Source organism: Trichomycterus rosablanca, chromosome 17, assembly GCF_030014385.1.
Source record: "Trichomycterus rosablanca isolate fTriRos1 chromosome 17, fTriRos1.hap1, whole genome shotgun sequence".
Taxonomy (NCBI): domain Eukaryota; kingdom Metazoa; phylum Chordata; class Actinopteri; order Siluriformes; family Trichomycteridae; genus Trichomycterus; species Trichomycterus rosablanca.
This window is the reverse complement of record NC_086004.1, coordinates 17147547-17169899: the sequence shown is the minus strand read 5'-3', so window position 1 is coordinate 17169899 and position 22353 is coordinate 17147547. Positions and strand designations below refer to the sequence as shown.

The 22353-nt window shown below is 38.4% G+C and overlaps 1 protein-coding gene across 1 annotated transcript; it reads right to left on the bottom strand.

Moving 5' to 3' along the window:
* Positions 1-4773: 4773 nt before the first annotated feature.
* On the bottom strand, positions 4774-20535 carry LOC134331880 (adhesion G-protein coupled receptor G1-like). The gene is made up of 13 exons (XM_063013415.1): positions 20463-20535; positions 18119-18571; positions 17930-17978; positions 16329-16443; positions 14483-14605; positions 14288-14401; positions 13926-13968; positions 13654-13757; positions 12119-12237; positions 10631-10890; positions 9619-9718; positions 7910-8181; positions 4774-4898 (listed from the first exon to the last, which is right to left on the bottom strand). Exons 1-13 carry the CDS (start codon positions 20533-20535, stop codon positions 4774-4776), a joined length of 1950 nt encoding a protein of 649 aa, XP_062869485.1.
* Between the last annotated feature and the right edge of the window lie 1818 nt (positions 20536-22353).

The window sequence follows — 22353 nt, the reverse complement described above, 5'->3', positions numbered from 1 at the left end:
CTAACTATATGTCTGTCTGTCTGTCTGTCTGTCTGTCTGTCTATCTATCTATCTATCTATCTATCTATCTATCTATCTATCTATCTATCTATCTATCTATCTATCTATCTATCTATCTATCTATCTACAGTATCTATCTATCTATCTGTCTGTCTCTCTGTCTAACTATCCATCCATCTATCCATCTATTCATCTACCTATCCATCTATCTATCTATTTATCTGTCTGTGTGTCTGTCTATCTATCCATCCATCCATCCATCCATCCATCTATCTATCTACAGTGGGCCAAAAAGTATTTAGTCAGCCACTGATTGTGCAAGTTCTCCTACTTAGAAAGATGAGAGAGGTCTGTAATTTTCATCATAGGTACACTTCAACTATGAGAGACAAAATAAGAAAAAAAAATCCAGGAAATCACATTGTAGGATTTTTAAAGAATTTATTTGTAAATTATGGTGGAAAATAAGTATTTGGTCAATAACAAAAGTTCAACTCAATACTTTGTAACATAACCTTTGTTGGCAATGACAGAGGTCAAACGTTTCCTTTAAGTCTTCACCAGGTTTGCCCACACTGTAGCTGGTATTTTGGCCCATTCCTCCATGCAGATCTCCTCTAGAGCAGTGATGTTTTGGGGCTGTCGCTGGGTAACACAGACTCCACAAATTTTCTATGGGGTTGAGGTCTGGAGACTGGCTAGGCCCCTCCAGGACCTTGAAATGCTTTTTACGGAGCCACTCCTTTGTTGCCCGAGCGGTGTGTTTGGGATTATTGTCATGCTGGAAGACCCAGCCACGTTCCATCTTCAATGCTCTCACTGATGGAAGGAGGTTTTGGCTTAAAATCTCACGATACATGGCCCCGTTCATTCTTCCCTTAACACGGATCAGTCGTCCTGTCCCCTTTGCAGAAAAACAGCCCCAAAGCATGATGTTTCCACCCCCATGCTTCACAGTAGGTATGGTGTTCTTGGGTTCTTCTTCTTCCTCCAAACACGACGAGTTCAGTTTTTACCAAAAAGTTCCATTTTGGTTTCATCTGACCACATGATATTCTCCCAATCCTCTTCTGGATCATCCATATGCTCTCTGGCAAACTTCAGACGGGCCTGGACATGTACTGGCTTAAGCAGGGGGACACGCCTGGCACTGCAGGATTTGAGTCCCTCTCGGCGTAGTGTGTTACTGATGGTAGCCTTTGTTACTTTGGTCCCAGCTCTCTGCAGGTCATTCATCAGGTCCCTCCGTGTAGTTCTGGGATTTTTGCTCACCGTTCTCATGATCATTTTGACCCCATGGGATGAGATCTTGACCCCAAGGGAGATTATCAATGGTCTTGTATGTCTTCCATTTTCTTACAATTGCTCCCACAGTTGATTTATTCACACCAACCTGCTTGCCTATTGTAGATTCACTCTTCCCAGCCTGGTGCAGGTCTACAATTTTCTTCCTGGTGTCCTTCGACAGCTCTTTGGTCTTGGCCATGGTTGAGTTTGGAGTCTGACTGTTTGAGGCTGTAGACAGGTGTCTTTTATACAGATAACAAGGTCAAACAGGTGCCATTAATACAGGTAACGAGTGGAGGACAGAAGAGCTGCTTAAAGAAGAAGTTACAGGTCTGTGAGAGCCAGAAATCTTGTTTATTTGTTATTGACCAAATACTTATTTTCCACCATAATTTACAAATAAATTCTTTAAAAATCCTACAATGTGATTTCCTGGATTTTTTTTCTCATTTTGTCTCTCATAGTTGAAGTGTACCTATGATGAAAATTACAGACCTCTCTCATCTTTCTAAGTAGGAGAACTTGCACAATCAGTGGCTGACTAAATACTTTTTGACCCCACTCTATCTATCTATCTATCTATCTATCTATCTATCTATCTATCCATCCATCCATCCATCCATCCATCCATCCATCCATCCATCCATCCATCCATCCATCCATCCATCCATCCATCCATCCATCCATCCATCTAACACCATGTCAGTCATCTACTTACATCATGCAGAGCAACAATCAAAAATACATTTAAATTTTAATTCACATGAATGTTTGAGCTACAAAACCAAGGTAAATAAGATGACTTCTTTGTGCCAAATTTTGTGAATTGATTTCCTTAAGAATTAATTAAAAACAATTAGTAAAGAGCACAAATGGCCAACCACAGCGATATTACAAATACTAGAGAAGGTGGTTACTTTTAGCTTTTAGGTCTTGTGTGTGAAGTATGGAAAATTGGTGTAGCCATCTTCAGTGCATGTACTTAGTCATCAAGAAAAGAAGACTTAGACCCTAAACCTTTTGCAACAGGACAATGTCCCATGTCATTGGGCTCAGATCACTCAGGAATGGTTGGAGGAACACGACAATGAATTCTCCACAAACCCGCCTGACTGCAGCCCCAGTGAACATGTTTGGGATATGCTGGAATGGGCTGTGCAATCCGTTCCCACTCGCCCTCAAAATGTCCAACAAATAACAGAGCTGCTGCATGGGGCATGGGTCGAGTTGAGTAAGAAGAATTTTTGCCACCTTGTGGAGTCTGTTTCCCAAAGTCTGCGTGCTGTAATTAATCAAAAAGGTTCCTCATCCAATGATCGTTTATTGTATAGTATACTATACATACCATAATAAAATGGAGAAGTGTGCCTAAGAGTTTAGCAATGATAATACAATCAATAAAGACTAAAAGAAATGTTTTTATGTCCAAATATTTCCATGAAATATTTTATTGCTCAGTATATACAACATAAAGATCACATTTTATTTGACACAGCAAACACAAATACACAAAAAGGAACTACCTTATTTACTTAAGAAAAGCTTAGCTTCAGTGTAAAGATTTGTTTATATCATTTACATTCACCAGAACCTAAACCTGAATTTAGATTTTTTAAGATTTTCAGTTTAAAAATCTTACAGTTGAATATGACATATGACTTTTCTGAACATACTGCTTGTTTTCACATTTATTAAATTTCCCTTAAATTAATCGTTCCATCAATCTATTTATTAATGTCTATTGATCTATTGATCACTCTGTCGACCAGTAGCTTTGTTCTTTGTACCACTATATCAAAGTGAATTTTTCTTAACTGAGGTTAACTGTTGATGTTCGGTATTTGTATATATTCCACACATCATGGTTATATACACATTTTTAATTGTGATATGCCTTTATTTATTCTGACTCATTCTTCATTTTTCAACCATCTGTTTGGAAAGCCAGTAATGGTCTGCATTAAAATAAATAATATCAGTTATAAAAGAGAAAAGACGCAGATGAACACTATGTGACCAAAAAGTATGTGTTCAGTCATCCTACTTATTACTAGATCAATTGTTTCAACCACTCCTATTAAAAATAATGATCTAAAAATAATTGTTACACTTTTAGCTTGTGCCAACAGCTTTGTGGTAACTCTTTCCTGTTCCAACATGACTATGACCCTGTGTACAAAGTGAAGTTCATAAAGAGATGGTTCAATGAGGTTGGAGTTTAAGAACTTTGGTGAAGAACCTCAACCCTTATTAAAGATCTTTCGGATGAATTGAAATGTCAATTGTGTGTCAGGTCTTTCTATCTAACATAGGTACCTGAACATTCAAATGCACTTTTGACTAAATAGAAACAAATTCTTGAAGACACAGAACAAAATGTTTTGAAAAGTTTGAAAAATGGAGGCTGCTATAGAAGCAAGTGGGTGAGGGTGGAGAATCTCTACATTGAGATATTCAACAAGCTTGCCATCAGGTGTCCACATAATTGTGCATTAGTCACAGAAATGTTGAGTTATATAAGACTCAATATTAACTAAACAAAGCACAGAACTAACATGATCCAGATGATGAGTCCACATGCTTAGAATCTATGACAGGTTTGCTTTTTCTAAGAACCCTGGACAATTAAATACATTCATATAAAGTGCCAACTGTTCTTCTACTTTATTTTTTATATCAGTTTTCGATTTCATTTCATATTGTAGAGGTTAATTTAAACCAATATATTACACATCTTAGGTAAGTTCTTTTTCTTAATATTGAATTTCAGTTCAGGTTCTGGTGAATCGTACTCCATAAAGAATATTAAAAGTGCCTTATATGTGCATCTTGGAGAGCTATATATTGTTGCTTTTTTAATGCCAAAACATTTTAAGGAGCATAAACAATCACAAAAGGATATCTATCATTAATCTAATCTACACCACAGAAAACACAGAATCATGAAAATGCATACATAAAACAATAGTTCTCTACAGTTTATCTTCTTTCTAGAGAAATTTCGAATCACATTTTTTTTACGTCAAAGTCTGATGTTATTTGGTGTCTGTTGTTCCAAATACTTTTATTAATCATTTGTGAATGCTTATGAATTGGATCTGGAGTGTAAAACGTGATCACGGCCCAGAAGTTATAACTTCCAGTCTTGACCTTCTTGTTCCTAAAAGTAAAAAATGTACACAGTATTTTGCACAGTAGTCAACACATAAAGAATAAAACTAAAGTTCTAAGCACATTTAAAATAATCCACTTCAGAAATGAAAATGTTTATATAGTAGATGATTTAGCTTACTGCAGGTAAAGCTTTTCTGGCCTGTACACTTTTTCCTTAGTGCAATAACAGACATAGTCAACAACCCGACCAGCAGGCTAAAAATGGTAGAATAAAAATCTTAATAAATGACCTTGTCAAATGACTCCAAAAGATTTATCAAAGCCTATACAAAAGCCCCTGTTTAAAAAAAGCACATCTTCAAGAGTTCACGCCTAGCTCTTCTCCTGGGGTTGTAGCATGTGTTGTCTTGTGGATCCTGTGCTGCTGCTATAATCCGAACCAAAAGTATTCTTCCTCATACGCTCCAGAGCAAAGAACCTCAGCATGAGGAAGAAACCTGCAAGAATCAAACACAATGTGTTCATTTTATTCAGAATTTTCAGTTATAATACCTGATCTAAGAGCTCTCTGATCTAAAGGTTTTCATAAACACTATTTATTTATTTGTAATGTAACTTTGGTTACATTCATGACAGGACAGGTAGTCACTCATTACACAGGATTCATCAGTTCACAAGTTTGATGTCAAACACAGTCATGGACAATTTTGTATCTTCAATTGACCTCACTTGAATGTCTTTGGACTGTGGGAGGAAACCCACACAGACATGGGGAGAACATGCAAACTCCTAAATACTGTAGAAGGCCTTTCCAAAAGAGTGGCGGCTGTATGGACATTTATGTCCATGGATTTATTCTCATAGTAAGGTGTTAACATACAGGGGTTGGACAAAATAACTGAAACACCTGGTTTTAGACCACAATAATTTATTAGTATGGTGTAGGGCCTCCTTTTGCGGCCAATACAGCGTCAATTCGTCTTGGAAATGACATATACAAGTCCTGCTCAGTGGTCAGAGGGATTTTAAGCCATTCTTCTTGCAGGATAGTGGCCAGGTCACTACGTGATGCTGGTGGAGAAAAACGTTTCCTGACTCGCTTCTCCAAAACACCCCAAAGTGGCTCAATAATATTTAGATCTGGTGACTGTGCAGGCCATGGGAGATGTTCAACTTCACTTTCATGTTCATCAAACCAATCTTTCACCAGTCTTGCTGTGTGTATTGGTGCATTGTCATCCTGATACACGGCACCGCCATTGGATGCACATGGTCCTCCAGAATGGTTCGGTAGTCCTTGGCAGTGACGCGCCCATCTAGCACAAGTATTGGGCCAAGGGAATGCCATGATATGGCAGCCCAAACCATCACTGATCCACCCCCATGCTTCACTCTGGGCATGCAACAGTCTGGGTGGTACGCTTCTTTGGGGCTTCTCCACACTGTAACTCTCCCGGATGTGGGGAAAACAGTAAAGGTGGACTCATCAGAGAACAATACATGTTTCACATTGTCCACAGACCAAGATTTGCGCTCCTTGCACCATTGAAACTGACGTTTGGCATTGGCACGAGTGACCAAAGGTTTGGCTATAGCAGCCCGGCCGTGTATATTGACCCTGTGGAGCTCCCGACGGACAGTTCTGGTGGAAACAGGAGAGTTGAGGTGCACATTTAATTCTGCCGTGATTTGGGCAGCCGTGGTTTTATGTTTTTTGGATACAATCCGGGTTAGCACCCGAACATCCCTTTCAGACAGCTTCCTCTTGCGTCCACAGTTAATCCTGTTGGATGTGGTTTGTCCTTCTTGGTGGTATGCTGACATTACCCTGGATACCGTGGCTCTTGATACATCACAAAAACTTGCTGTCTTGGTCACAGATGCGCCAGCAAGACGTGCACCAACAATTTGTCCTCTTTTGAACTCTGGTATGTCACCCATAATGTTGTGTGCATTGCAATATTTTGAGCAAAACTGTGCTCTTACCCTGCTAATTGAACCTTCACACTCTGCTCTTACTGGTGCAATGTGCAATTAATGAAGATTGGCCACCAGACTGGTCCAATTTAGCCATGAAACCTCCCACACTAAAATGACAGGTGTTTCAGTTATTTTGTCCAACCCCTGTACTTTTGGCTTAATAGTGTACAGTTCATATGTAATCCCCAGTCAAAAACATCATGTGAAATGGACACAATGGAAATTTGTAGGGTTTTTTTGTTATGCTGCTATTCTTTGATGCAAGACTTTTGAGGAACCTGCCTTTTGGCACCAGAATTGGTTTTACACTGTTTGGCTGCAAGGGCAAATGGGACCAATTCATTTGTACCTCATTGTTATGAATTGAAAAAGCTTCAAGGACATTCTATTCCCATATCTTATCAACAGGAAACATAATTTCTGGCACACTGTGCCACATTCATACAATTGCTTATACAGCTTTGCCCTTTCTGTAATCTTAGTCTGTGTGGTAGAAGAGGTAGAAACTCTAAGGTTGGGTGGATCTTTTTTCTTTGCATTAGAGCAGAATCTTTAGGTTAGGTGCATGGTATGGAATGAGAATAAAACATACATTGACCAAATACAGTAAAAATGCAGTAATAATCTTTAATAATTTTTGAAGATGGGTCTCATTATATCTGGTGAAAAGAAAGTACAGCATTTCATAGTAAGCATCTTATAGCAGCAGTCAAACATGGTGATGGTAAGTTTAATGGTGTGTGGGTGCTTTGCTGCTTCAAGGCCTAAACAAGTTGTGGTGGACTGAGGAAGTGATGAATTTTACTTTCTATGAAAAAATCTTGAGGAAAATATAAGATTTTGTAAGATGTAAGATCTGAAAGTAAGCTGGAGCTAAGGTCAAATTGGGTTATGAAGATGATGTGGAGAGGTTTAAATCCAATAGTGATGCTACAGCGAGACCTAAAACAAGCATTTTATGTCTAACAACTAAGCAGTGTGTCTAGGGTAAAATAAACCTGTTAGTTAACCATTTAAGGGGGCAATTACTTTTTCACAGTGATATAGGCAAAACTTTGTTCATTGTTGAATAAAATCATATTTTACTAAATGTGTTCTTATTGTGTAAACTATTCAAGGTTAAATGTTGATACTCTGCAGTGGTTAAGGTACTAGACTATTTATATGAAGGTCAATGGTACAAGCCCCAGCACCACCAAGCTGCTCTTGTTGGGCCTTTGAACAATGCTCTTATATGCATACACAATATATGAGTGCATACGCTGTACAATATAGGAAATCAGGAAAAGTATAAGTTAGTTTTAAGCTGTCAAATAGTAATTTGTAAGATATATATAATTAATAATTGTTATTATTATTATCACTATAATAATAAATAGTACTATTATCACTACTACTACAACTAACAATAATAATAATAGTAATAACAATCATAAAACATTACACTATTTTATGAATAATTATATTATGGAGAGTAGTCATGCAGCTTCAGTAGAGTCCTGAATGAAGATAATCATTAGAAACCCACCTTGTAAGCTGTTAATGATGCAAAAGAGGAAGAGGGCAGTTTCTGAGATATCAAAACTGAAGAATGCCAAAGCCCAGGTGGTGCCAAACAAACAGCTTAGACCCCATATGCTGAGAAAGGCCACACAATTCCTTCTCCATTCATCTCGGTTATGGATCTTCCACACCACCAGGACAAGCATAACAGAACCAGAGCTCACCACCAAAGCCAGCAGTCCTACATTAGTTATGAAGTGGGCCAACTGAGCGGCGTGAGAGTCAGTCATCCAGCACCTGGAAGAGCAGAGCAGATTTTTAAGGATTAATTACACACATGTGGATTTAAGTTGTTATGCAAAAAAATTATTACATCAACTTGTAATGGGAAGGCACCTGTGAGACTGGGGAGAATAAACCCAATATGCAGGATGCTTAACCAAGGTAGAACTATACTGTTGCTAAAGAGCCACATAAAGAGCCCCCCCCATACTTGCTTGTAAAAGAAAAAGGGACATTCACCCCACAGGGACATAAGCATGGAGTATACAGTCCCCTGCAAACATGAAAAACATGCACTTGATCCAAAAGACTTGGGTAGATTGTGGTCTTTTAGAGCATGCAGGTGTCACTGAGGCGTAAACACCATACAAATACAAAGTCAACGAGCCAGCAAACGAAAGCTAACAAAAACAGCACTTAAAGGGCTTTTCCATTTGCGGTGCATTAGCGCTAATGAGATGCAGAGACTATCTGATTAATTAGACCACCACAGACAATCATCTGTACCCCCATGCCCCCTGCCAGCCAATAGTGGCAGGGCAGATGGATATGAATCTGTGGTCTGTGCCCCCTGTTGATCTCTATGGCAGGAGGGTCCATTATACAAGGAGAACGTAATTTGTCAAGAAACGCTATAAATCTAGAGAAATGTGCAGTCCTCCATCAACCCAAAGCATTTAACAATAATTTTGAGAAATACCATTTTTAACACTAATAACTAATAATTTGACAGGACACTCACTCAGAAGTGAAGCTCAAGTACCGACATATTTAGACACACACATTTGTTGATAAAAGTGGATAATTTAAAGCAGTATGAAACAACACATACACCCAGCTCCTAACTGAGGTGTCATGTTTAAATACTTGCAGACTTCAAAAATCACATAACTTTAAAATGGGTGCATAATCGTCCATGTCAACTATCAGCTTAATAAAAGCATATGGGGTTCTTAATTTGTTTAATGATGAATTATGGAATCAAAGTGTTAAATCGAATTCAGTTATCTTTTCAGAAGTTTATAATAATATAATTGTATAATAATAATCTCAAGTTTATTAGTGAAAGAATTTTCATAAAGAACATGCATTTCCAATGCAGAAACACCAGATGGCGCCAGACATTTACATTTATTTCATGTGACGGGACGTAATAATTTGGTTAATAAAAGTTTTCTTAATTCAAGTACTTGACTAGTCTGTCCATTACCATTAAAAGTATTGTCTCAGTTTTATCTTATAAGCCTCTAAAGACTGATCATTCATGTATGTTTTCTTTTTTAACTTTACTGTAAGTAAATACAAAAATAAAAAATTTACTTTTTAAATGTTCAACTAAAAATATAAGTCCTGCTAAAGCAAGCAACACACAGTAAACAATAAACACTTATTTTTGTATTAAAACAGCATTAGTATAGATAATATTTTTAAAAAATACCCGTCTCTACTCACATGCGATAGGGTTTTATGGTAACATCAGTTGGTGTGATTATCCTTTCACCGTAAACGTTTCCCATGGACGCTAGAATAGTAACAGGTATCACTGGAAAACCTGCAAGATAAAATATGATATGAAATATCAAGAATCCTGACATAACTGCTAATAAATTGCTCGAGTCACATGTAGGCCTATGCTTTAGCTTAAGAATAAATAAAGGTTTCTTACATGCAAGCAATTGCATTACAGGGAATAATCAAAGTCCAGGCACCAGTTACTAGCAGAACTTGCAATTACTGGCATAGAGCCTCCTATTTATTCATTCATTCATTAATTGTCTGTCAAACATAAACCTATGGTAATTTGTATCTCCAGTTAACCTGACTGCATGTCTTTGGACTGTGGGAAGAAACAGGTAACCCAAATGGACACAGGGAGAACATGCAAAGTCCATACAGAAAGGACCCGGACCACTCTACCTAGGAATTAATCCCTGGTTGAGGCGACAGTGCTAGCCACCATGCCACCCACCTTCTATTTACCTATGTCCATTACATTTTACATTACAGTCAACTTTGTGAGTGTAAATGAGTGTTTAAATTTTTGTAAAAAATCAGGTTGGTCACAAACTATTTACAAGATACAGTCACTTCAATATAAAACCAGCTGTTGATGAAATTTATGAAATTTGCTCAGAATAAAACAAAAAAGTTTTGTAAAAACTAGTACTTATAAGCCGTTATGACTTACAGCTATTTATTTAAACCAAACTCTGCCTTGTGACCATAGTGTCTACAAAAAATGACATTTTCAATATTTGCTGGGGTTTAAACTGTTCTAAGCATTAACAGCATTTGACTAGTTAAGAAAATACAATTAGTATATTTTACAAATCTATCCAAACAAGTGGTGTGAGCCAAGTAATCAGAATAAAAAAGGATTTTGGTTGCAGGACTAACAGTTTAAAAGAAAAACATAAAGCGCTGCTCTATAGCTGACTGCAAAAATGTACCAAGCATTACATACCAAATCCCATCAGGTACCAGATCCATGGCTTTGGCGATGGACTAAACACCATGTGGATCATCCAGAATGTATGGACAACTTCTACAGCCATCCAGCAGAGGACACTGAGAAGCACATAATGCAGAAGCCCGGCCATAAACTGGCACACCCTCTCATTAGCGACATTGGCAACAGTGCCGGAGAGGATGAACAGGACGCAGAGAAAGAAGAGAGACACGACTAAGCCACGATGCACAAGGCTGGATTGGTCTTTGGCTCTCCTAGATGACAAAGAAAAAGAAAACATTAACTTACTTTGCACAAGTACATTATACAGTCAAAAGTATGTGGACATCTGAACTCAAGCTTGAGAATTTTAAGATTCAAGAGTTTGTCTGTGGGAATTTGTGCCTATTTAGTAAAACAAACAGTGACACTGAGCACTAATGTTGAACAAAAGGCTTGGCTAGCAAACAACATTCAAATTAATCCCAAAGGAGTTTTAGAAGTTCAACTTTTATGTACCTTATCTTCTGCATAACCATGCAGAGAAAAGAAAAGGCCCTCCCCAATCTGTTTCCACAAATTTGGAAGCATATACTTCAATTAATTAATTTTAGGGCAGCACAATGGCACAGTGAGTAGTACTGTCGCTTTACATCAAGAAGGGTCTGAGTTTGAGCCGCTCAGGTGGCGCAGTGGTAAAGTATGCTAGCACACCAGAGTTGGGGTTTCGAATACATCGCATCGAATCTCAGCTCTTCCTTTCCGACTGGGCTGGGCGGCAGCATGAACAACGATTAGCTGTTGTTCATAGGGGTAACCATAGGTCCTCATAACTGGTGCGACTGCAGCCCCTGCTGGCTGACTGATGGCGCCTGCACAGGCTGAGAAATATTGCTGATGGGGTATGGCCCTCCGTACACAGTGCCCATCAGTGTATGAACTCGACTCGTGCAGGTGAAAAATGCAGTCTGTACTGACTGTAAATGCCGGAGGGGGCGTATGTCAGTTGAGAGGCGTCCTCAGTCAGCAGTGAAGGGTCAAATCAGTATAGAGGACGTAATCAGGGTGATTGGACACGACTAGATTAGGGGAGAAAATTGGGGGGGAAAAGTGGGAAAAATAGAAAATACAAAAAAAAAGAAAGGTCTGAGTTTGATTCCCCCAGGTCCCTTCAGTGTGGTGTTTGCATGTTCTCTCTGTGTCCATGTGGGTTTCCTCTGGGTGCTTCGGTTTCCCCCCACAGGTTCAAAGACATGCAATCAGGGCAACTAGAGCTACTAAAAATTGCAAGTGTAAGTGTGAGTGTGTGTGCCCTGTGATGGACTGGCATATTCTTCACCCCAATGAATCAGACCCACTGCAACCTTGACCAGGATAAAGCAGTGGTAAAACAGACAATGAATGAATGAATGAGTTGCAGATACAGCTAAATTCAATTATTAAAAGGGCTGTCCACATACATTTTGACCCTATTGTTTCTAAAGTAAAACAACTGATAATGACCTCTGCCTGCAGAGCGATACAAAGAGAATCGCACAGCTGATGATGGACACAGCACAGCCCACAGCTGTAATGAAGGTGAGAGCTTCTAGATGGCGAGGAGTTTTCCCAGGGTTCATTTCCTAAGAGAAAAGACAATGAATTTAAGATTAAACTTTTTTAATTTTTGTTAAATAAAATATATTGAAAAAACACAAACTTTAATTAAGTAAAAACATTTTCAACCCTTTTTTCAAGCGAGACACATTTTGTCCATGATTTTTTATGCGACCCAGGCAACACAATGCATCTTACTTTCGCTATACAAAATGTAACATAAAGCCTCCGTTCGTGTAAAAATTTGTTATATTATTATTATTTTTCTCTGCGACTCATTTTATCTGCTCGCCCTGATGTAAACAACTTATAATATTTAGAACATGCACATTTAAAACAATAATTCATGTAGAACAAGAAATTGTTGATTATGTAACCTAGTGTTCTTTAATAACGGTTTTATTCTGGTGAGAACTGTAGTGGGTTCAGAGTCTATACCAGAATCACAAAATGCAAATCTGAAATACACCCTGTACAAGGCATCAGTTCCTTGCAGGGTAATTTACATAAGAAAATTCACCTACTCTTTATTTTTAGATGTGGGGGGAGTACCAGAGTACCATGAAGACACAGGGAAAACTCAAACAGACTGTAAGCAAAAGCATGGATTAAAGCTTTCTTGTTGGTGGCTTGTAGCACAGACTACACTAACTGTCCATTTTATCAGCTCCACTTACCATATAGAAGAACTTTGTAGTTCTACAATTACTGACTGTAGTCCATCTGTTTCTCTACAGACCTTTTTAGCCCGTTTTCACCCTGTTCTTCAATGGTAAGGACCCACACTGGACCATCACAGAGCAGGTATTATTTGGGTGGTGGGTCATTCTCAGCACTGCAGTGACAATGACGTGGTGGTGGTGCGTCAGTGTGTGTTGTGCTGGTATGAGTGGATCAGACACAGCAGCGCTGCTGGAGTTTTTAAACACCTCACTGTCCCTTCTGGATTGAGAATAGTCCACCGACCACCGACCAGATGGACTACAGTCAGTAATTGTAGAACTACAAAGTGCTTCTATATAAAATGGACAATGAGTTTAGAAACAAGGAGGTGGTTTTAATGTTATGGCTGATCGGTGTATATGTATATATACAAATATATGGTACAATTGCTTCATCATACACCTGACTATAATCCTAAAAAATCCCTGTCTTTGTGCAAGTGTACAAATGTGTCCATGCTGTTTTGAAGAAAAAACAGGTGGTCACAGCAAATATTCATTTGATTTAGATGTAACTTTTGTTTATCCACTTTGCAATTTGTAAAAACTATTAACACTTCTATAACACTCCTATTTTTTAAGGCATTTTTAATTTGGCAACATTTTTCCACAGGTGTCTATAACATTTGCACAGTACTGTATATATACTGTATATGTATGTATGTGTGCTAGCAATTCCTGTAATCTATCTGTTTTTTTTTTTATTTTCTTGTCACTCACCACAAGAATTGCAAAGTACGTAAGGTGGTTACAACAGCACTCTGTATTCGTTGAGCTGAGGTAAACTGTTTCGCAACCATCCTCCCTCCACTCAATATCAGTATCTACAAAGGAAAGAAAGTTGTACGAAACACTTTTATGACTGTAAAAAAAAGCTAAAACGTATTATGTACATAAATGAAAGCAGGTAAATGACACAACATCATGTATCTATGTCTCTAGTAGGAGTCTGACATTTACATCAACTTACGGCAAGATGTGAGACGACTTACCTTTTCGTGTATCCCACGAAACACATTTTCTAATCTCATTTGCCTGGCGAAAAAAGAAAAGAAAAATAGATATGTCACCTTGTTCGTAACGGGAATACAAGGTGGACAAATCAACAAAGCTACTCTAGAGTTCCCATGCAGACAGAGAATGAGTCAAATTTTAAAGAATTCTCAGCATTTCGCACATCTCTAACTCAAGAGTTTCTTAAACTCCAAAGCACTTTGAAGTGGCTTTCACTTCAAATATTTAACAGGAAGACAATACATGTAGTTTCCTGCTCACTTACTTCAGTGGAAACAGTAAACAAATCTGCTTGCTTTTAACAATTGTAAAAGCATACATGTATGAGATCTACACTTACCAGAATGGGTGAGTGATGAAATGTAATTCTGACAGGCTCCACAAGGTTTGTGATGATCTCATTTTCCACAGAGATCCCAACAACATTATCTTCTAAAATCTTCTTAGAACTCTTCTGCATAAACAGACATATTATAGGTGAAGCAATGCTGTCAAATGCAATGCAAAACATAGATGTTTATTATTGTATAATCACCTGAAAATATGTGCTGTTCTTGTGGTAGGTACAGACCACTTTGGCTTTTTTAGTTTTTGCTGGTTTTAGGCTGGCTGGCAGGTGTATTGACGGAATCATATTTGGTAGAACACCTCTTGGGACCTGCAACATTTGATTACAGTTACATTTTCATACAGGTACATACACCAATCAGGCATAACATTCAAACCACCTGCTTGTTTCTCTACACAATGTCTATTTTCAGCTCCACTTACCATATAAAACCACTTTGTAGTTCTACAATTACTGACTGTAGTCCATCTGTTTTTTTACATACTTTTTTAGCCTCCTTTCATGCTGTTCTTTAATGGTCAGGACTCTCCCAGGACCACCACAGAGCAGGTATTATTTGGGTGGTGGATCAAAGTCAGCACAGCAGTGACACTGACAGGGTGGTTGTGTGTTAGTGTGTGTTTTGCTGGTATGAGTGGATAAGACACAGCAGCGCTGATGAGAATAGTCCACCAACCAAAAATATCCAGCCAACAGCACCCCATTGGCAGCGTCCTGTGACCACTGATGAAGGTCTAGAAGATGACCAGCTCAAAAGTAGAGCTCATAAAATGGACAGTGTGTGTAGAAACCAGGAGATGGGTTTTAATGTTATGGCTGATCGGCATATAGTTACAAACGTTATGCATAAGTTTCAGCGGAAGAAGCTTCTGACGTCATGGCCAGACCTTTGTTGGCTTTTTTGTTTTATTGTGATTCCAGACTCTAAGGTCTGGTCTGCTTTTCTGCGCAGCACTTTTCAGCATTCTTTATAGTATTTTCTATTTTAATTTCTATTTTAAAATCATCTATTTATATCGACTGACCATGGAAAGGAAACAAAATTTCCAATTAGGTGAGTGTTGCTAAGGGTCCAAAAAATATAGGCAGAAGTTTTATGCACAGCTTTGACAGGTCACGCTCTTTACAAATAAAAGAACCTTTAATTGTTAGAAAAAGAAAGTGGGAGGCTATTTTATGTCTTAGAAAAGGATTTTCACATGCACTCATTTCACAACTGCTGAGTAAAAGTAAATGTCTTTGAATCAAATGTAGAACCAAAAACCAATTGAGTAAGGTTTCATAAAATATACTAGACTTTTCCCATATCGTACTGTGAATGTGAAACACCTCTGCCTAGTGCTTCCAGTTTATAAAACACTATGTATTGGCTCTCATTGAAAGGATTTCGCAGATGTTTTTATCTAAAGGGATTTAAAGTCATGACTGAATACCATGCAAGCTATTGTGTGTTAAAGACTTGCTCAGGGGCCCGACAGTGGCAACTCAGCAGTAGAGGGGATTGGACCGGCAATCTTCTGATTACTAGTCCAGTACCTTATCCACTGCATGTGTGTGCTAATGAAGGGTGCTAGGGTTTTTATTTTAGGGGTCTACTTTGCTTCCAACCTAGCTATCATTATGCAATCAATTACATGTCATTCCACAATTACTCATTTACTTACTCACACTTAGTGGCATTTTTTAAGAAAAGAACATGACCAGTTTCACACGGACAGTAACTAGCAGCTAGGATTTAACCCAGGTACCCAACACTAGTCTCTTCTCTGACATACCTGTCTTAGTATAATATACACTGTTATATTGCAAATGTTATTAAAGTGGCATGGAATGTTTGGTGTACACACTCATCATACTGTATCCATAGATATTAATATCTAAACTAAATCTGATTTCCTAAGAGCAAGCATTGTTCTGCCTTTGTAAACAAATAGTGAGCCTTACTGTCACTGTTTAAGTCAAATCAAATGCTGAAAGGTAGAGAGACCCTTATAATTAAAATTTTTAGAAAAAAACTACAAGGTATTCTTACAGGGAACGTGATGTTGTCTCCGGCAAAGTTTTCATTCATCTCCACCACAGTGCTCTTAATGCAAGACAGATCCACCCTGCCCACCACTCCAGATTTCATCACAGCATCCTCAATCCTTTAAATGCATAAAATCAGCAAGTCACAATTCTAGTTAAAGAACAGATAATATGCTGGGCCCGTCTGTTAGGCATTGGCTTCACTTGTAATTATAGTATTTGGTTATAAGTGTAAACCACTAAAGACATTTGTAGTGTCTCCACTAATGTATGCTTGTTAAGCACTGTTGCAAACTTGCATACATGTTATGAAGCATATTCTACATATGAAAATTACTATAACTGAATCCCACCACTATTTATGCCTTTAACTTTCTGTCTTTGACCAAAATATAAATATTAAAGTAAATTTATTCTCTTTTACATTGTAGTTTTTTGCTTATTATATTTGAATGCCTGAAGCTCATACCTCGTACCTAACAGAAATTATTTACAAAATCAGATAGAGAAAAGGTGTTCTCTGTGGTATTATGAAACATATAATACATTTAGGTGACCTGGACATTAGAGTCAATTTACAGAAAACTGTTCAAATCTACAGCCTGTATTATTTATTTATACAATGTAAACAAACCTTGTCTAAATTATAGCTTTGATAAGATTGAGCTTGTTGGACATCCATTTTTTTTAATTTTTTTTTTTTTTTTTGTTTATGCATTTTCTCCCCTTTTTCTCCCTTTTAGCTCGTCCAATTGCTCGATTGTGTCATGCTTCTTCTCCACCAACGCCGATCCCCGCTCTAATTGAGAGTAACAAAGCTAACCACGCCCCCTCTGACAAGTGGGCAGCATGCCATATGCATCTTGGAATATGCAGGAATACAAAACAGACTGGCACTTGACAGAACAAGAGTGAAGGAACTTGAAATGATCTTTTGATGTAAAGCTTTGTTTCTCCAAACAAAGATGAGAACTGTTCAGTATGGTCTTATCTGTGGTTCCTTATTACTGTGAAAGCTGGACAATAAACAAGCTGGACAGGAAGAATATCGCTGCTTTTGAAATTTGGTGCTGGTGTAGACTTTTAAGAGTACACTGGACAGCAAAGAAGCAAACAAACAGGTCCAAGACCAAATCAAATGTAACCTCTCACTTGAAGGCCAGATAACCAAGCCAAAGCTCTCTTATTTTAATGACCTCATATGCTGAGATATAGAATAGAATGCCTTTATTTGTATATACATATACAGGACAATGAAATTCTTTCTTCGCATATCCCAGGCCAGCTTGTTTGGAAGCGTAGGGTCAGCCATTGTACGGCGCCCCTGAAGCAGAGAGGGTTAAGGGCCTTGCTCAAGGGCCCAACAGTGGCAGCATGGCAGAGCCAGGATTCGAACTCTCAACCATTTGATTGCTATCCGAAAGCTCTACTCGCTAGGCTACCACTGTCCTAGACATCCAAATGGTGATTTATTCTCTTAAATCCAATAAATGTTTATTTCATGCTGTGTGATTTTTTGTACATATATGGTCATAGCCTAATTTGGCATGACAATATAAATTAATGTAAAGTAAAGGATGCATCAAAACAGTAAAAATTACTCACATGTTGGCTCCACTGGACACCTGGGTTGTCTTTTCGCAAAATGCCTTCACTGCAAAAGAAAAATAAATAAATGAGGAACTGATTCCACTTAATGCCTTTTAAACATTTAGTTTAATGATAATTACTTTAAACCTATACTTTGTATAATGTGTATATAGCAAAATACAGACAAATACACAAAAGTCTTACTGCAGTTAATCATATTGCCCTCAAAAACATAGAATGCCAGGACTTTGTCACTGAGGGGGTCTCCATGCACGCTGCCATTCTGGATTCCATACTCTTGTGTTGTTCCCTGGCGTCCAGCAGAAAGATCAGTACAACACCAGGTCTGGAGGTTATCTGGCGTACAGAGCGTATAGTTACGTCGGTTTATCTCCACCATCAGGAAGTCCAGTAGTGGATCCCAGAACACGCAGAAGTGACTTGAAATCTTAGAAGTGTTCTCCAAAGCAATATTCCTATCGGTTTCACATCGTCCTGTTATGGACGCTTGGATTAACAGTGTGCTGTCATCTGCTGAAATATTCACTCCTGCACAGCCAGTTGTCACATTGGCAGCCAGCTTTAGAGGGCCATTTCTGTGGACCCATGTACCACACATCTTAAAATCTCTGTCATTCTCTGTAGCCACTGCATGACCTAGAAGAAAATTAAAATGTCAAATGATTATGATTTATCAGAATACAGTGGAACCTTGACTTACGAGTGACCCAACTTACGAATTTTCCGAGATACGAGCTGTCACTTGGTCGATTTTTTGCTTTGTGATACGAGCCGAGATCTGAGTTACGAGCGAGCTAGCTTACACCACCCACCACTAGGTAGCCCAGCGAGTGTTCAGTTCACCTGGTTCTCTTGCTGTACAAGCAAGTAAAAGCGAGGAAAGTGTGGCGAAAAAGCCAAAAGTCAGTGAAGAAGAAGATTAAGTGAAGTGAAACAATAATTATTTTTTTTTAAAGTAGCAAATAAGTTTAGTGATAAAGTGTAGCATAGTGTGTAAGTTAAATTTAGCAATATATTGTAGCATTAAGTGTGTAGCGAGTAAGTTAAGTGATAGAGCACGGAATGAAACACTCCCCCAACTTCCTCCGCCAATCTCCACCTCCGCCAGCATCTTCGTCTGATTTTCAAGGTAAATACACTTAATAAAACCAGTTTATTTTTTATACATTATTTGTTATTTATAAAGTACACTTTTCTTATTTAAAAACACGTAACAAAAAAATCGGTGTGGTTTTTGGGGGGCTGGAACGGATTAATAGCGTTTCAATTCATTTTAATGGGGAAATTTGATTTGATATACGAGCAAACTGAGTTACGAGCTTGGTCACAGAACGAATTAAACTCGTAAGTCAAAATTCCACTGTATATGATTGCTGGAAATTTTAATATGTATTATAAACTGTGTTGGCATTTTTTTAGATATATTTGCCAGAAACTGTACATTCTATCAAGCCATATTTGAGATTTGTCATATAGATCAAGCAGATCAGTAACTGCTTAAGCTTTAGGGGGATCAAGCCAAAACATTTTATAGTCTCCATGGCGTAACAGTTGCAAATTCCTTCATTGATATGGTGAAAAGACTAAAGAGCCTTATTCTGGACCAAAAAGCCTGTAAAGGGTTAATGGTGTGACATTTGCAACTTCTCAATACAAGATTTGTGTGCAACCTACAATCCCGCATCATATCAGGTACACAAATAAATATCTTTAGTGGGCATAGAAGTGTAAAAATTGAGACTGGTCAGGCAGTGACATAAGTTACCTGGCTAGGCAAACTTGGATTTATTTTCCATTATGTTTGTGAGATGAATGAATTTGGCACAACCAACATTGGTCCATTAAATCATTTTGTTTGGTATACTGTACAGGCCAGTGGTTGAAAGCCACCGATAAACATCTAAACAATATTGCTGACCAAGTTCCGGCCTTTTTGGCAATAGCTGAAGTTTTTTTCTAACCTCACCTGGATGGACTGCACCATCATTTTAAAGCTTTATGTTAAAAGGCATGAAGTGACAATTTTTGGAACTGTTGTTTTTAGTATTAATTAACAGGATAAGGGTGGGCATATTAAAGCTAACCAATCAAAAGAGTTAAGTTAGCCAGTTACCTTAAATCAAAAAATGTTTATACTGCTCACTTAAGCAGTGACATTATCTATACAATCAACTTTTTCTCAGTGCGGCAGCAGGTCCAGTTTTACTGGAAAACACTGGGCGCAAGTTAGAATACCCTGGACAGGGTGCCAATCCATCATCCTCCCTCCAACATAGCCAATCATAACTGTGAAGATGGCCAGCTAACCAGTAACATAGATTTAAAGATTTAAACCCAGATCTCAGTGGTGGTGAGCTAGTAATAGACCACTGTGCCACCTCAGCTCCTGTACAATCTTAAGCCAATCAAGTTCATGCTGACATGAAGGCCAAAAGGTGTGCAACACACAGCTATACAGGCTCAAGTTTACAATTACTGTTAAATTGTTAGGTTGATTTATTTACAGTTTATAAGTATAAGTACTCACCTTGCACACAGAGGGTTGTAAGAAGGATATGTAACAGGATTCGACCAGTTCTTTTAAAGCTCAGCTCCACCATGTCACCTCTGAAAACCAAGTAAGAAAAAAACAATCCATCAAGCAATAATCACAGAGAAGAATGTGTACTGTCGATATGCTGTTACACTTTCGCAAGCATCAGCACATGCAGCACATCAGCAAGCCATACTTTATTAGAGGATGATCATCTTACAACCTATTACTGGGTCTTTGATTAGTAGCTCTCTTGCTCAGTCCTTAAAGGTCATTTCCAAAGCCTGTGACCAATCAACTGCTCACACTTGTGAGACATGTTTTTTTTTCTTACTGGTTAGAACTGATATGCATATCTTCTACACATCAACATCACATGGTGAACAGTGTTTCATTTGCATGTAAATAATACTTCAACTTAAAAAAGTTTTCCATGGTTATTTCCCACTGTAGTGTTTTAATTGATGACTGCAAAGATTTGATTGCTTCTTAGAACCAGAGATGCTGTTTTAAGTCAAGGAATAAAACTGCCCAGAGAACAACAAGCTCAGAAAATGCATGGCCGCTTTAAGTACACAGGTGGCACACAGTGGCTGGGCACTAGGTAATCATGATGCCTAATGATTTAGTGACTTTGATGCACTAAGCAACTTCTAAAAATGGTTTGAGGCACAGAACAACATGACTGTGAGGTAGAGGGCCTCTCCTATCAACAACAAGGTGCTCTGCTGATGTGAGTACTCTACACAGAGTCGATCCACAGAAGACTGCCACACCAGAGAACATACCAGGCTGAGTGCTCAGAGACTGTCCAGATAAGCTGGTGGATATTTTCTCCATAAGCAGTAGTAGTCTCAGTGTTTCCTGACTCAATGACTACAAAAATACTCAATTGCCACCCATACTGGAATCCCTGAAGTTCACATGTCATCCAAACCATTCAACGTGAGGCAATCTCTCCACCCTCCACCTGTCCCTGACCCACCTTGATAAAAGGACAACTAACTGAGAAAACTGCTAATATATTTCAGCATATAACACTATCATCCCTCAGCGTCAGGTGGAAAAGATAAGCCTGTTGGGCCTGAACACCCTTCTCTACACCTGGATCCTGGACTTCTTGACTAGGAGACTTTAGTCAGTCAGGATTGAAAAAAGCATCTCCAGCATCACCACACTGAGCACTGGTGCACCTCAGGGCTATGTGCTCAATACACTGCTGTTCACACTGTTGACTCACGAGCATAATACAAACACTGCCATGTTTGCCGGTGACACACCTATTTTTAGTCTCATCAGAAGAAACAAAAAATGTACAGAATGGAGATCCAGTGACTGGGCAATGAATTCAGGTAAATATAAACACTCCCCACTGAACATGAATGGATTCCATATAGATTGTCAAGAGCACCCAGTTCCTCACATAGAGCTCACATTGAGAAGAACCTCACCTGGACCCTTAACACCAGGTCTACCAGTAAAGACTAAGGAGAGCTTATTTCCCCCTGTGTATCCTTACTTAATTCTATAGAGAGTCAATAGATAGCATTTTGTCTCAGATGGCAAGACCCTGCAGTAGATAGTAAGGAGAACTGAGATCATCAAGGTCTTTCTATCGTCAATCATGGGCGTTATCTGAAACACCCATTTCCGAAAAGCCACCAACATGGTGGATGACCCAACCCACTTCTCTTTTTTCTGTAAGTTTTTCTACTTAAAATTGACTGAAATAGTGTAACTACCACAAATACTGTATTCTTTCATATCTATATTACATTTTTGCAAATTTCCAAAATGTTTTGCAGCTAAATATTGTATTTAACAAATATAAGTGTTCATTATTTTAATGTCAATAATTTCTACCTAGGTAACTGCTATATTTATG